Source organism: Taeniopygia guttata, chromosome 3 (genome assembly GCF_048771995.1).
Source record: "Taeniopygia guttata chromosome 3, bTaeGut7.mat, whole genome shotgun sequence".
Classification (NCBI taxonomy): domain Eukaryota; kingdom Metazoa; phylum Chordata; class Aves; order Passeriformes; family Estrildidae; genus Taeniopygia; species Taeniopygia guttata.
In genome coordinates this window covers 2,239,645-2,253,403 of record NC_133027.1, presented here as the reverse complement: position 1 = coordinate 2,253,403, position 13,759 = coordinate 2,239,645, and the positions used below count along the sequence as shown (strand labels likewise).

General features: G+C 45.2%; 1 protein-coding gene across 1 annotated transcript in view; it reads right to left on the bottom strand.

The window, feature by feature from the left end:
- Nucleotides 1–1,709: 1,709 nt before the first annotated feature.
- Nucleotides 1,710–13,759, bottom strand: part of FZD3 (frizzled class receptor 3) — a 61,577-nt gene continuing 49,527 nt past the window's right edge. Inside the window, exons 5-7 of the mRNA XM_030269860.4 lie at nt 10,398–10,546; nt 8,244–8,477; nt 1,710–4,566 (exon numbers count right to left, since the gene is read on the bottom strand). Of these exons, the coding sequence (XP_030125720.4) occupies nt 4,299–4,566; nt 8,244–8,477; nt 10,398–10,546 (651 nt within the window). The 3' untranslated portion in view covers nt 1,710–4,298. The remainder of the gene's footprint in view (nt 4,567–8,243; nt 8,478–10,397; nt 10,547–13,759) is intronic.

Sequence of the window (13,759 nt, the reverse complement as noted above, 5' to 3'; positions counted from 1 at the left end):
AACTGAGGATCAAGGTTAACTTCTCCCCTTCCTGCAGCCCAGCAGATGTTCTGTGTCTGCTGGCAGGGGCTGAGCCTCAGCAGATCAGAGGGCTTTGAAGGCATGGCGGGGGATGTCAGGGCTCGTCCCTTCTGGCACATTCCAGGTGGGATTTGAAACTGGATTATGGTGTAATTCAGGGCCTTAAGGGTTTTTTTTTCAGCATGTTCTCCCAAAGGCAGGAACCCTCTGCACCAGCACTGAACAGGAAACAGCAGAGGATATGTCTACGCCAAACAGGAATATTAATATATTAATATATTTAAAATATTGCACTACAGCAGCTTGGGAAGAGGCTGGCAGCCCTCTGGCACTGCAGATCCATCATAATTCTTCATCTTTCCCACCATTTCAGGTGTCAGGACAACTCCAATTTGCAGTACTCACGTGGGAGACCCTGGAAATATTTTAACCAGGTCCTGGGATGCAGAGGCTTTGCAATGCTGCAGGGTGTGTGTGGAGGCAGTAAATGGGGGCAAAGGGGAAAGGGGAATCCCATAAAACCCAAGCTCGAGGAGATGGGTGAGGAAAAGCAGCTTTTCCCACCTGGGATGGCCCCGTGGGATGAAGGGGGAGCAGGAGGTGCCAGTGGGGTCACAGCAGCAGGATGTGGGGCAGGCACACAGGGGCAGGCACTGAAACTGGAGACTGAAGATCAATCCAAGGTGTCTGGGGTTTATCCTAAAAACCAGTCGGACCGGTAGCCGAGGGCGTTGCAAACCTGGATCCCGGCCACGCTCCAGGGCCGGCGCTTTTATCCCACTGGGCTGGAGCTCTGAGCTGGAGAGAACTCCTAAAAAATGACTTTTTATAAAAGAATCCTTCTATTTCCACCTGTTTAGTTCCAGCCTTTTGTCTCCAATGATTTATTGGAGTAGGCTCAGGTGGGATATTGGGAAGGAATTGTTCCCTGTGAGGGTGGGGAGGCCCTGGCACAGATCCCTGGAAGTGTCCAAGGCCGGGCTGGACAGGGCTGGGAGCACCCTGGCACTCCGGGAAGGTCTGTTCTGCCCACGGCAAGGGAACAGAATTACAAGATCAATTTAAGGTCCCTTCCCACCCAACCCATCCCATGACTCAAAGCTTTTGTTGTCTTTAGGATCAGTGCACGGCCAGACGCTCTTCTCCCTTCAACCTGGAGATGAAATCACAGCAAGGGCAGAGCTGAGACACAAAGCTGACCCCAAACTGCAGCGGGGTGTTAAAGTGCGTCAGGAATGTGACACCCACACCCCTAACCCCAACCTGGGGGTCTGGCCTGACCTTGGCCTCTGCCCCCAGCACAAACCCTCCTCCAGCTCCTTTTTCCACTCTCCCTCACCTGCAGCTCCTTGAACTCCTCGGGAGGGCCAAAGCAGTTTGGATTTGGCAGTAAGAACCTGCTCCAAACCTGTTTGTTCTCCCCTCCTCTCCCCTGTGAAATTCTGGCAGTTTGAGGGTCTGTTCTTGCAAAGGAGAGTTTTGTGTGTGCTGGAACGGTGCCCGGCGTCCACGAGGGCAGATGTTGGGGGAGATTAAGTCTAGAAAGTCTTTCTTCAAATTCACAGAGCTGCTGGCCAGAGTAAAATCTGATATTTTAATTCTTTAACCTTTATATCCCAGCTGCTGCTGCACTGGTTTCTAAGGGGGGTTGGATTACGCTCACGGGAGAAGAATTAAAAACCCGTTGCCAGAGTTTTTCCATCGTTTTATTAAAAACTTCCAAAGGTCTAAAATGAAAATGTACACCAACTACAAGGGAACCAGTTTGTACACTCACAGTTAAAGTGCTAAAAATTAAACGTTACAAAACCGACACGGGACTACTGTAAACAAATCTACCAAGAGCCGAGTGCAAGTGGGGTCAGCCGCGGGCAGGGGCTGCCCCACACATTCCTGGGAGCTCCCCCCACACATTCCTGGGAGCTCCTGCCCCTCTCCCGAGGAGCGGGCGGTGCCACAGCACGGACATCGGAGTGCTACATGCACGGAGCCGACGGGAAAAATCGGGAAAAATGGGGAAAAATCGGGAAAACGCTGCTCCTCGGGGGGAAATCAATCCAGATCCCATCAGAAAAGCAGCACAAGGGGACGGGGGTAAAGCTTCACATTCAATGGACATTCTCAAGGTGGAGCTGGGGATGTCTCCCGTGCTCTGCTGTCAGCTGCCGGCTCCCCGCTGCTTTTTGGGATCCCTGGAATGTGGCACCGCTCTGGGCTGGCCTGGCTCTCATCCCTGTGCTCCTCCTGAGGGATTTTCCCTTCCCTTCCCTTCCCTCCTTGCTGGACTCGCTGCAGAAGCTCCGGGGAATACCCCAGAGCCCCTCGGTGACTGTGGGAAGCTCGGGGGGAATTTAAAGCTCTGCAGCAATCCCACAAACCCGGGCTGGAGCTCTCACCAGGTAGCAAAGCACCCCAAAATCACTCCCGGTGCCCGGCCTGAGATGCTGGTGGGGCCACATTCCCACTGGGATGCGCTTCAGAGCCCCTGCACCCCGTGATTTGGGAGCTTTCCACATTCTTCCATGGGTGAGGGAGGAATTCCTCTCTGCCCGTGGAGAGGACAGCGTGCTGCTGGCTCAGGTGTTAAGGTAGAAGGGAGAGGGCAGGGAGGCAAAAATCCCAGCCAGAACCCCAGTTTGAGTTTAATCACCTCTCTGGGGTGACAGGAGCCTGTCCCTTTAGGGTCAGCAAGACACCACTCAGATATTCCCATCCTGAGCCTCACAAATTAACGTTTCCAGCAGGATCCTTCTCCAAGCTCCAGCAGCGCTCCTCTCCCTGTCTCTAAACAAGTCAAAGCAGTGCTACAATTTATTAAAAAAAAATACTGGAAATTGAGCCAAGAGGATCAATGTAAACCCTTGAGCTTATTTAGTTTGGTTTCAGTGTTAAGGAAAACTCAGCTTATCCAGATTTCTACCAGATCACCCCTTTGAGGCAGCACACGAGTCAGGAGGAGCTGAATTTGAAAACAGCAAAGGTTCCACCCTGGAGGCTTCCAGGGAGCTGCAGCTTCTCCAGTTTAAGTCCCTCCAAAGGGTTTTCCACAGCTCTGACAACAAAGCAAAGCTTCGCCTTCCCCTCCTCCGAGCGGATGGGAGCAAGGGAGACACTCTGGGATAAATCTGGGAGCCTTTATTCCACAGCAGGTGATGCAAAAAGAAGGATTTGTTTCCCAGCAGTGATTACTGAGGTAGCTTTGCTGGACGAATTCCACAGTCCAGCACCATCCTTGACTTCTGCCTCCAGTGTTTCCCGTGGGATCCTTTCCACACAAAAAAAGCCCAGACTGGGAATTCCCTGCCATGAATCCGAGGAAGGGGATTAAAATAACCACAGCAGAGGCAGATCTGCAACCCCCCGACCTGGGGATCCTGTCTCCTCCTCAAGGAACGCCCTGGTCCTTCCATCCTCCTCATCCTCCTCCTCCCCATCTGGGCACAGCTCCTGCCTCAGTTTCCCCCACACCTCTGAATTCTTGCTCAGCACAGAGAGCCCTGACACACAAGGAAGGTGGGACTTCTCTGGTGCTGCCCTCAGCCTTCTTCACCCAGCGCTGGGGTTTGAAACAGGCTCAGCTCTGGCTGTAGGAACTCCCTCTACATCCCTGCTTGGGTGACAAATTCAGCTTTCCTCTGATAATACCTTTTTTCTTTTTAAATAGATCAGGAACAGGCAATCTCAGCTTTTGTACATGACTCTAAAAAATAAATGGCTGAATATCATCTAGGTAACTGCTTTTAAAACCCATCTCTTCTACAGAAATTGTAAACGAGTAGAAAATTTAAATAGTCTTTCGTAAAAAAGCAAGGACAATACAAGTTTTATAAAAAATTCGCTATTCCCTGCCTGTCTCTTCCCCCCACCCTGGGCAGCTCTGGGGAGAGCTGGCGATCCTCAGAGGAGTTTCCCTCTCCACAGTGCTCATTCCTGCGGCGTTTGCAGTGTCACCCAACGCTGCCACTCGCACCGAGGGATTCCTTCAGCCAGCACGAGTTCCCTCGAGTCTCACCAGAACAGCTCCTGGACCAGGATTTCGGATTTTGGGAATTCGGATTTCGGGGCACATGGAGCCCAGGGAAGGAGGGACACACAGAAGGAAGGGAGAGATTGTTTTCCACAGAGAATCAGAAATCCATCAGTCACCAAATAAATAACTACCTACAGAGAGGTCCAGAGCAGACAACCACCTTTTCCCTCAGAGAAGCTGAGAGCAGCTTCCCGCAGCTGCTGAGAGGCTGAGGATGGTCCTCACCTGGCCGAGGAAGGCCGCTCGCTCAGGCACTGGTGCCATCCTCCTCGATGACCCCGATGGCGCTGCCGTGGGTGATGTGTGTGAGCGCGCCGGTGCTGCCCAGGTCCCGGACGCTGCCCAGGTCCCGGACGCTGCCCAGGTCCCGGACGCTGCCCAGGTCCCGGGCGCTGCCGTGCCGCGACTGCTCGTTCAGGCGGTGGCAGCTGCTGTGCCGCGAGTGGTCGTTCAGCCGCGACGTGCTGCCGTGAGGGAGCCGCTCCTCCACGCCGCGGAAGCTGCAGGGAGTGTACCTGGGTGGGGGAACACGGGTGGTATGGTTTGACACTGGCAACATGAAAATCTCTCAACTGAATGCTGTGAAATGTGATTGAGAACACAGCAAAGCAGGCCCAAGCTTAATAACAAGAAAAAAACACTTTATTAAACTACTACTACTATGCTATTATAAAAGAGGGGGAAAAAAAAAAGAAGAAAGAAAACACACACAATTTAAAATGAAAACCTTCCAAAGCGTTTCTCCTCCCACCACCCAACTCCAACAAATCACAGCGAGACACAATCTGGACCCCAATCAGGTTTCCACCTTCCAGATAATCAACACCCAGTCCATCGACAGATAATCAACACCCAGCCCATTGACAGATAATCACCACCCAGCCCACTGACAGATAATCAACACCCAGCCCATCGACAGATAATCAACACCCAGCCCATTGACAGATAATCAATACCCAGCCCATTGACAGATAATCAACACCCAGCCCATTGACAGATAATCAACACCCAGCCCATCGACAGATAATCAATACCCAGCCCATCGACAGATAACCAACACCCAGTCCATCTGCAGGGAGAGAGGAGCCCCTCCTGTGCCACAGACCCCCCAAAAACACAGCTGCCACATCCTGTGCTTCCATGTCACCACATGGCACCGCCCGGAGAAAAAAAGTTTGCCATGGTGGCCCTCTCCTTTCCATGCACAGTGCTCTCACCACCAATGCATGGATGGACAGACTGCTTTTAGGATTTTTCCTTTCAAGGATGCCCTCCTTAACTTTTCTCTGTTCGCTCCACTTCTGTCTTTTCCCAGCTGAAGCAGGTCTCTTTGGCTCACCAGCATCTTCCTAAAATACAGTTTCTCTTTGGAGGAGAAGATCAGTTCAATCTGTGGCTACCAAGAAAAAGTCCAGCCAAAAGCCACTCCATCATCTCCTCCCACCTAGAATTTCTCTTTCTAACATCTCAGGTTTCAGGCTGTCTCTCTTCCTCTCTTTTTCAAACCAAGGAGGAGAAAAATTTCACAAAGCTTTCATTTCTCAGGAAGGGTTAGGGAGAGTCCTGCACTGACCGCTGACCGGAACCAAGAGATGGACTTCTCCTGGGAATTCTGCTTTTAACCCCTCTGTGCTCTCAGAGCCGTGTCCACCTTCAATTGGTCACTGTCCAAACTGACCTCTCCCTTCTAAAAAAATTCTTTTTCCATGTCAAACCACGACAACAGGTGGGATCAGCGCGGCTCCAAGCTCGGCTCATCCCCTCGCACAGCGCCTCTCGCTCGGGGTGGTAATTAGAGCCGTGAAAGAGCCCTGCCATTAATTAATTCAGCAGCACACTCTGAAAATCGCATGGCCTTTTTCCTCCTTCCAGCCCAGACACCAGCAGGGAGAGGATTTGCACCACAACACCCAATTTTAGCAGAATTACGTGTCTGGCTGGAAGGGACCATCAATCCTCTGCACAACATCTGCCCACATCTGGAATTGTTCGAGGATAGGCCGGACAGCGCTTGGAGCGACCCGGGGAGGTGGAAGGGGATTTCTTTCCACTCCCTTCCTGTTGGAACTCAAAACGTCCCTCAGACATTTTTGGATGTTCCAGCTCAGAAGCATTTGAGACCCTGGCAGCAGCTGGAAACAGCTGTGATTTGGGGTTTGAGCCATGGAACGATTTACCAACCTTGCAGGAAGAACAAGAAGTCACAAAAGTTTAGATGTTAGAGTAGAAGTAGTCACAAAGTAGAGGGAAGAATTTTTGAGTGCTGTGCAGGGGGGTTTTGGTTTTGTACATGGGGGTCAGAGGTTTAAGATGGAGGGATTTGGGCCTGTCCTGTCCTTCCTCTTTATTCTTCCTCACCTCCATGTTCTTGGTGATGTTGGCACCAACAGGTTTAGAGTAGAAAAGCACCATTTAATATAGATTGTAGATATTGGGGAAAAACTGTAAACATTTAACACATAATGTATCATATAAAAGATAGCAACCACCCCTGGGCGGGGAGAGAAGAAGCAGTCGGGAGTCAGAGAGGATGTCAGGGTGTGTGTGTGCCTCTGCCTGAGCTGTGAACAAACTGAGCAGCCCCAGAAGAAAATCTTTTAGATAACTTGCAATAAACTGCCTTGAGACCGAACAACAGAAAACTTCTGATCCTTTCTCTGGAAGCACGGCTTGGAGGAGAGACTTTTCCACCACACAGAGCCAGTCCCGACCTAGAGGTGAGCTCTGGCACCTTCCCACCCGAACCACCCCTACAGCCCCGGGTTTTGGGAGGCGTTAGGAGATTTCTTTCTGCTCCCTTCCCACGTGAATCACACGTGGAGCCCCAGGTTCTGGGAATTTCTTTGGGCTCCCTTCCCACCCCAACCACCCCTAAAGCCCTGGGTTTTGGGAATTTCTCTGGGCTCCCTTCCCACCCCAACCACCCCTAAAGCCCCGAGTTTTGGGAGGAATTAGGAGATTTCTTTGGGCTCCCTTCCCACCCCAACCACCCCTAAAGCCGCGAGTTCTGGGAATTTCTTTTGGCTCCCTTCGCACTGAACCCCTCTGAAGCCCTGAGTTTTGGGAGGAGTTAGGAGTTTTCTCTGGGCTCCCTTCCCACCCCAACCACCTCTAAATCCCTCGGTGTTGGGAATTTCTTTCTGCTCCCTTCCCACCCAAACCACACGTGGAGCCCCGGGTTCTGGGAATTTCTCTGGGCTCCCTTCCCACCCAAATCACACGTGGACCCCCGGGTTTTGGGAATTTCTTTTGGCTCCCTTCCCATCCGAAGCACCCCTAAAGCCCCGAGTTTTGGGAATTTCTTTGGGCTCCCTTCCCACTGAACCCCCCTAAAGCCCCGCGTTTTGGGAGGCGCTAGGAGCTTTCTTTCGGCTCCCTTCCCATCGAACCATCCCTAAAGCCCCGGGTTTTGGGAGGCGTTAGGAGATTTCTTTGGGCTCCCTTCCCACTGAACCACCCCTAAAGCCCCGGGTTCTGGGAATTTCTTTTGGCTCCCTTCGCACTGAACCCCTCTGAAGCCCTGGGTTTTGGGAGGAGTTAGGAGTTTTCTCTGGGCTCCCTTCCCACCCCAACCACCTCTAAATCCCTCGGTGTTGGGAATTTCTTTTGGCTCCCTTCCCACCTGAATCACACATGGAGCCCCTGGTTTTGGGAATTTCTTTTGGCTCCCTTCCCACCTGAACCCCCTAAAGCCCCGTGTTCTGGGAGGAGTTAGGAGCTTTCTCTGGGCTCCCTTCCCACTCCAACCACCCCTAAAGCCCCGGGTTTTGGGAGGCGTTAGGAGCTTTCTCTGGGCTCCCTTCCCACCCGAACCACCCCTAAGACCCCGAGTTTTGGGAGGTGGAACGGGATTTCTTTGGGCTCCCTTCCCACCCCAACCAGCCCTAAAGCCCCGGGTTTTGGGAATTTCTTTCTGCTCCCTTCCCACCCGAATCACATGAGGAGCTCTGGGTTCTGGGAATTTCTTTGGGCTCCCTTCCCACCCGAATCACACGTGGAGCCCCGGGCATTGGGAATTTCTTTCCACTCCCTTCCCACCCAAATCACACGTGGAGCCCCGGGTTTTGGGAATTTCTTTGGGCTCCCTTCCCACCCCAACCACCCCTAAAGCCCCGTGTTCTGGGAGGCTTTAGGAGCATTTTTCCCGCTCCCTTCCCCCCGAGGCGGCCCCGGCTGCCGCGCCGTGCCGTACCGTCCGTCCCGCGAGCGGTGCAGGCTGCCGTGGTAGCTGCTGACTTTGCTGTGCACGCTGCCCGCCTTGCTGCGCGGCTCGTCCAGCACCGCCAGCTGCGTGGAGGAGGCGTGCGTGGACGTGCCCTGCGTGGACGTGCCCCGCGACTTGCGGACGACGGGCGTGGTGGGGTCCCGCAGCAGCGCCTGCGCGAAGTCCGGCTCCTGCAGCACCTGCCGGCTCTCGTTCACAACCCTGAGCAATTAATCAGTGTTAATTAGCGCGGGGTGGAAGCGGCGAACACGACAAGTAGCGGGGCTTGGCGAACAAGAGCGTTATTTACATTATAATGTCCCTGTTATTTACATTATTTACATTATTATGTCCCTGTTATTTACATTATTTACATGATAATGTCCCTGTTATTTACATTATTTACATTATTTACCTTATTTACATTATAATGTCCCTGTTATTTACCTTATTTACATGATAATGTCCCTGTTATTTACATTATTTACATTATTTACCTTATTTACATGATAATGTCCCTGTTATTTACATTGTTTACATTATAATGTCCCTGTTATTTACATTATTTACATTATAATGTCCCTGTTATTTACCTTATTTACATGATAATGTCCCAGTTATTTACATTATTTACATTATAATGCCCCTGTTATTTACATTATTTACATTATTTACGTTATAATGTCCCTGTTATTTACCTTATTTACATGATAATGTCTCTGTTATTTACATTATTTACATTATTTACATGATAATGTCCCTGTTATTTACATTATTTCCATTATAATGTTCCTGTTGTTTACCTTATTTATATTATTGACATTATTTACATTATTTACATTATAATGTCCCTGTTATTTACATTATTTACATTATAATGCCCCTGTTATTTACCTTATTTACATTATAATGTCCCTGTTATTTACATTATTTACATTATTTACATTATTTCCATTATAATGTCCCTGTTATTTACCTTATTTACATTATAATGTCCGTGTTATTTACATTATAATGTCCCTGTTATTTACCTTATTTCCATTATAATGTCCCTGTTATTTACATTATTTACATTATTTACATTATAATGTCCCTGTTATTTACATTATTTACATGATAATGTCCCTGTTATTTACATTATTTACATTATTTACATTATTTACATTATTTCCATTATAATGTCCCTGTTATTTCCATTATAATGTCCCTGTTATTTACATTATTTACATTATTTACATTATTTACATTATTTACATTATTTACATGATAATGCCCCTGTTATTTACCTTATTTACATTATAATGTCCCTGTTATTTACATTATTTACATTATTTACATTATTTACATTATAATGTCCCTGTTATTTCCATTATAATGTCCCTGTTATTTACCTTATTTCCATTATAATGTCCCTGTTGTTTACATTATTTATATTATGTACATTATGTACATTATTTACATTATAATCTGCCTGATTTTGAAGCGCCTCCCCGCGTGGTTATTTCAGTCCCCCCCTGTATTTTAGCCCAGTTCAATCCTTAAGGATGGGCCAAAAGTCAGGGAGGAGCCACCGAAAATTTCTGTCTTTGTGGATCTGTTTTAAAACATCTTAAAGGACAATATTTATTAGGGAAAAAAAAAAACCAAAACTACCCACTGCCACCACAAAATCCCACGGATTGTCTCGAAATCGATGCCAACCTTAATCTAAATTAATTTCAGCCTTGCTGAACTCTGGGAAATTCTGATTGTCACTTTATCAAGCTGCTCTTCGGCACCAGTGCATGAGGAAAATTAAAAGCAGACAACTGCTCCCAACTGCAGCCACGGTGAGAGGAACCTGCATTTAATTTCAATTTAAAGCTCCGATTCAGCTGCCTACATGCACGTTTATAACTAAAAAGTTTCCATTCCACCTCTCAGTGAGTAGCTGCAGTTTATTCGATATTTAATTATTATTAAAACCATTTTGAAGATGGACAAATTGAGATCAGATTCTGGGAACACAGAATGTTTAGGGAGAAATAAGGGAATTGTTGGGCTGTTTGGATAACGCCTTTTCCATCCTTTATCCCAGGAAAACCCAACCCAAACTCTCCCAGGGCACAAGGGAAGGCTGGTGTGTAAAATATCCGTGCTCACTCCTTTTTCCTGCGCCCGTGGAAGAAGCTGGCCCACTCAAAACAGGTTTTCTTGCTTCCAACCCAGAACACCGAGGGGATCCCCACCACCAAAGCCATCAGGTACTTCATGAGGAACAGGATCAGATCGGGGCGGCTCATCTGAGGGACCTGCGGGGAGAAAATGAGGAAAAGAACATTATTCCACCGGGCTCAGACAAAGGCTCAGCTGCTGTCGGCTCTTTATTTGTATTTCTGCTCTTTTCTGCTCAATTCCTTCTTGGAATTCTTGGGTTTCCTGTCTCCCTCCCTTGGGAATTCCAGGCTCTGGCCAGGTTCTTACCAGCCCAGAAAAAATCTCCCTCTTCAGGGAGATCAGCCCAGCCTGAAAACAATAACAGATCAAACACTTAAAAGGGTTTGGGGAAAATTTTGGGGGAAAAAACACTTAAAAGGGTTTTATCCAAGCAATGGGAAAGAAACATTGAGGGAATTCCATCCTCAGGAGAGCAGGATTTTGGGATGGATCCAAACAGGAATTGTGGGGTCAGGATTCCTGATCCTGTACTGATGTGGAAATTTGGGGGGAAAAAAACACTTAAAAGGGTTTGGGGAGAAATTTGGGGGAAAAAAACCACTTAAAAGGGTTTAATCTAAGTAATAGGAAAGAAACACTGCAGCAGCCATGAGGGAATTCCATCCTCAGGAGAGCAGATTTTGGGATGGATCCAAACAGGAATTGTGGGGTCAGGATTCCTGATCCTGTATTGATGTGGAAATTTGGGGGAAAAAACACTTAAAAGGGTTTGGGGAAAAAAAAAACCCACTTAAAAGGGTTTAATCTAAGTAATAGGAAAGAAACACTGCAGCAGCCATGAGGGAATTCCATCCTGAGGAGAGCAGGATTTTGGGATGGATCCAAACGGGAATTGTGGGGACAGACAATCAGAGCTCCCCTCTGATCTCGTATTGATGTGGAAATTTGTGGGAAAAAACCTCTTAAAAGGGTTTGGGGGAAAATTTGGGGAAAAAAACCACTTAAAAGGGTTTAATCTGAGTAATAGGAAAGAGACTGCAGCAGCCATGAGGGAATTCCATCCTCAGGAGAGCAGATTTTGGGATGGATCCAAACAGGAATTGTGGGGTCAGGATTCCTGATCCTGTACTGATGTGGAAATTTGGGGGAAAAAAAACACTTAAAAGGGTTTGGGGGAAAAAAAAACCACTTAAAAGGGTTTAATCTAAGTAATAGGAAAGAAACACTGCAGCAGCCATGAGGGAATTCCATCCTCAGGAGAGCAGATTTTGGGATGGCTCCAAACAGGAATTGTGGGGTCAGGATTCCTGATCCTGTACTGATGTGGAAATTTGGGGGAAAAAAAACACTTAAAAGGGTTTGGGGGAAAAAAAAACCACTTAAAAGGGTTTAATCTAAGTAATAGGAAAGAAACTGCAGCAGCCATGAGGGAATTCCATCCTCAGGAGAGCAGATTTTGGGATGGCTCCAAACGGGAATTGTGGGGTCAGGATCCCTGATCCTGCATTGATGTGGAAATTTGGGGGAAAAACCTCTTAAAAGGGTTTGGGGGAAAATTTGGGGAAAAAAAACACTTAAAAGGGTTTTATCCAAGCAATGGGAAAGAAACATTGAGGGAATTCCATCCTCAGGAGAGCAGATTTTGGGATAGCTCCAAACAGGAATTGTGGGGTCAGGATCCCTGATCCTGTACTGATGTGGAAATTTGGGGGAAAAAACACTTAAAAGGGTTTGGTGGAAAAAAAAAATCACTTAAAAGGGTTTAATCTAAGTAATAGGAAAGAAACACTGCAGCAGCCATGAGGGAATCCCATCCTCAGGAGAGCAGGATTTGGGATGGATCCAAACGGGAATTGTGGGGTCAGAGAATCAGAGCTCCCCTCTGATCTCGTATTGATGTGGAAATTTGTGGGGGAAAAAAACCTCTTAAAAGGGTTTGGGGGAAATTTGGGGAAAAAAAACACTTAAAAGGGTTTAATCTAAGTAATAGGAAAGAAACACTGCAGCAGCCATGAGGGAATTCCATCCTCAGGAGAGCAGGATTTTGGGATGGATCCAAACGGGAATTGTGGGGTCAGGATTCCTGATCCTGTATTGATGTGGAAATCTGGGGGGAAAAAACACTTGAAAGGGTTTGGGGGAAAATTTGGGGGAAAAAAACCCAAATAAAAGGGTTTAATCAAAGTAATAGGAAAGAAACACTGCAGCAGCCAAGAGGGAATTCCATCCTCAGGAGAGCAGATTTTGGGATGGCTCCAAACAGGAATTGTGGGGTCAGGATCCCTGATCCTGTACTGATGTGGAAATTTGGGGGAAAAAAAGACTTAAAAGGGTTTGGGGGAAAAAAAACACTTAAAAGGGTTTTATCCAAGCAATTAGGAAAGAAACTAACTACCCAATAAAAAATGATTGCAAATAATTATTACAATTACAAAACTCTCAAAAATCCATCCTGTTGTTATTTATCATGAGCTCCCTTAGCACTAAATGGAATAAATTCGTAATTCCTTATTGAAGGTGACATTCATTCATTTTTAGACATTTATATATATTTTTATATTATTTATATTTATATAAATAATATTTATATTTAATTTATATATATTTATGTATTTATATTTATATACATAATATTAATATTAAATTTTAATATATATTTTATATTATTTATATTGATATACATAACATTGATATTTATATAAAGATAAATAATATTTATATGTATTTTATATATTTATATATAAATATAAATAAATTGTATATTTATCTAAATATATTATCTATATATTATTTATATTTATATTTTTATAAATTTTTATATATTTTTATTATATATACTTATATTTATAATATTTATATTTAATTTATACATATTTATATTAATTATATTTATATTTATAATATTTATATTTAATTTATATATATTTATATTATTTATATTTATATACATAATATTAATATTAAATTTATATATAGTTTTATATTATTTATATTTATGTACATAATATTGATATTTATATAAAGAGAAATAATATTTATATGTATTTTATATATTTATATATAAATCTAAATAAATTTTATATTTATCTAAATATATAATCTATATATTATTTATATTTATATTTTTATAAATTTATATATATATTTATATTATTTATATTTATAATATTTATATTTAATTTATAGAGATATATTATTTATATTTATATACATAATATTAAGATTACATTTTAATATATTTTTATATTTTATATAAAATTTTATATTTTATATATAATTTTATAAATTTTATATAATTTATATTTATATACATAATATTGGTATTTATATAAAGATAAATAATATTT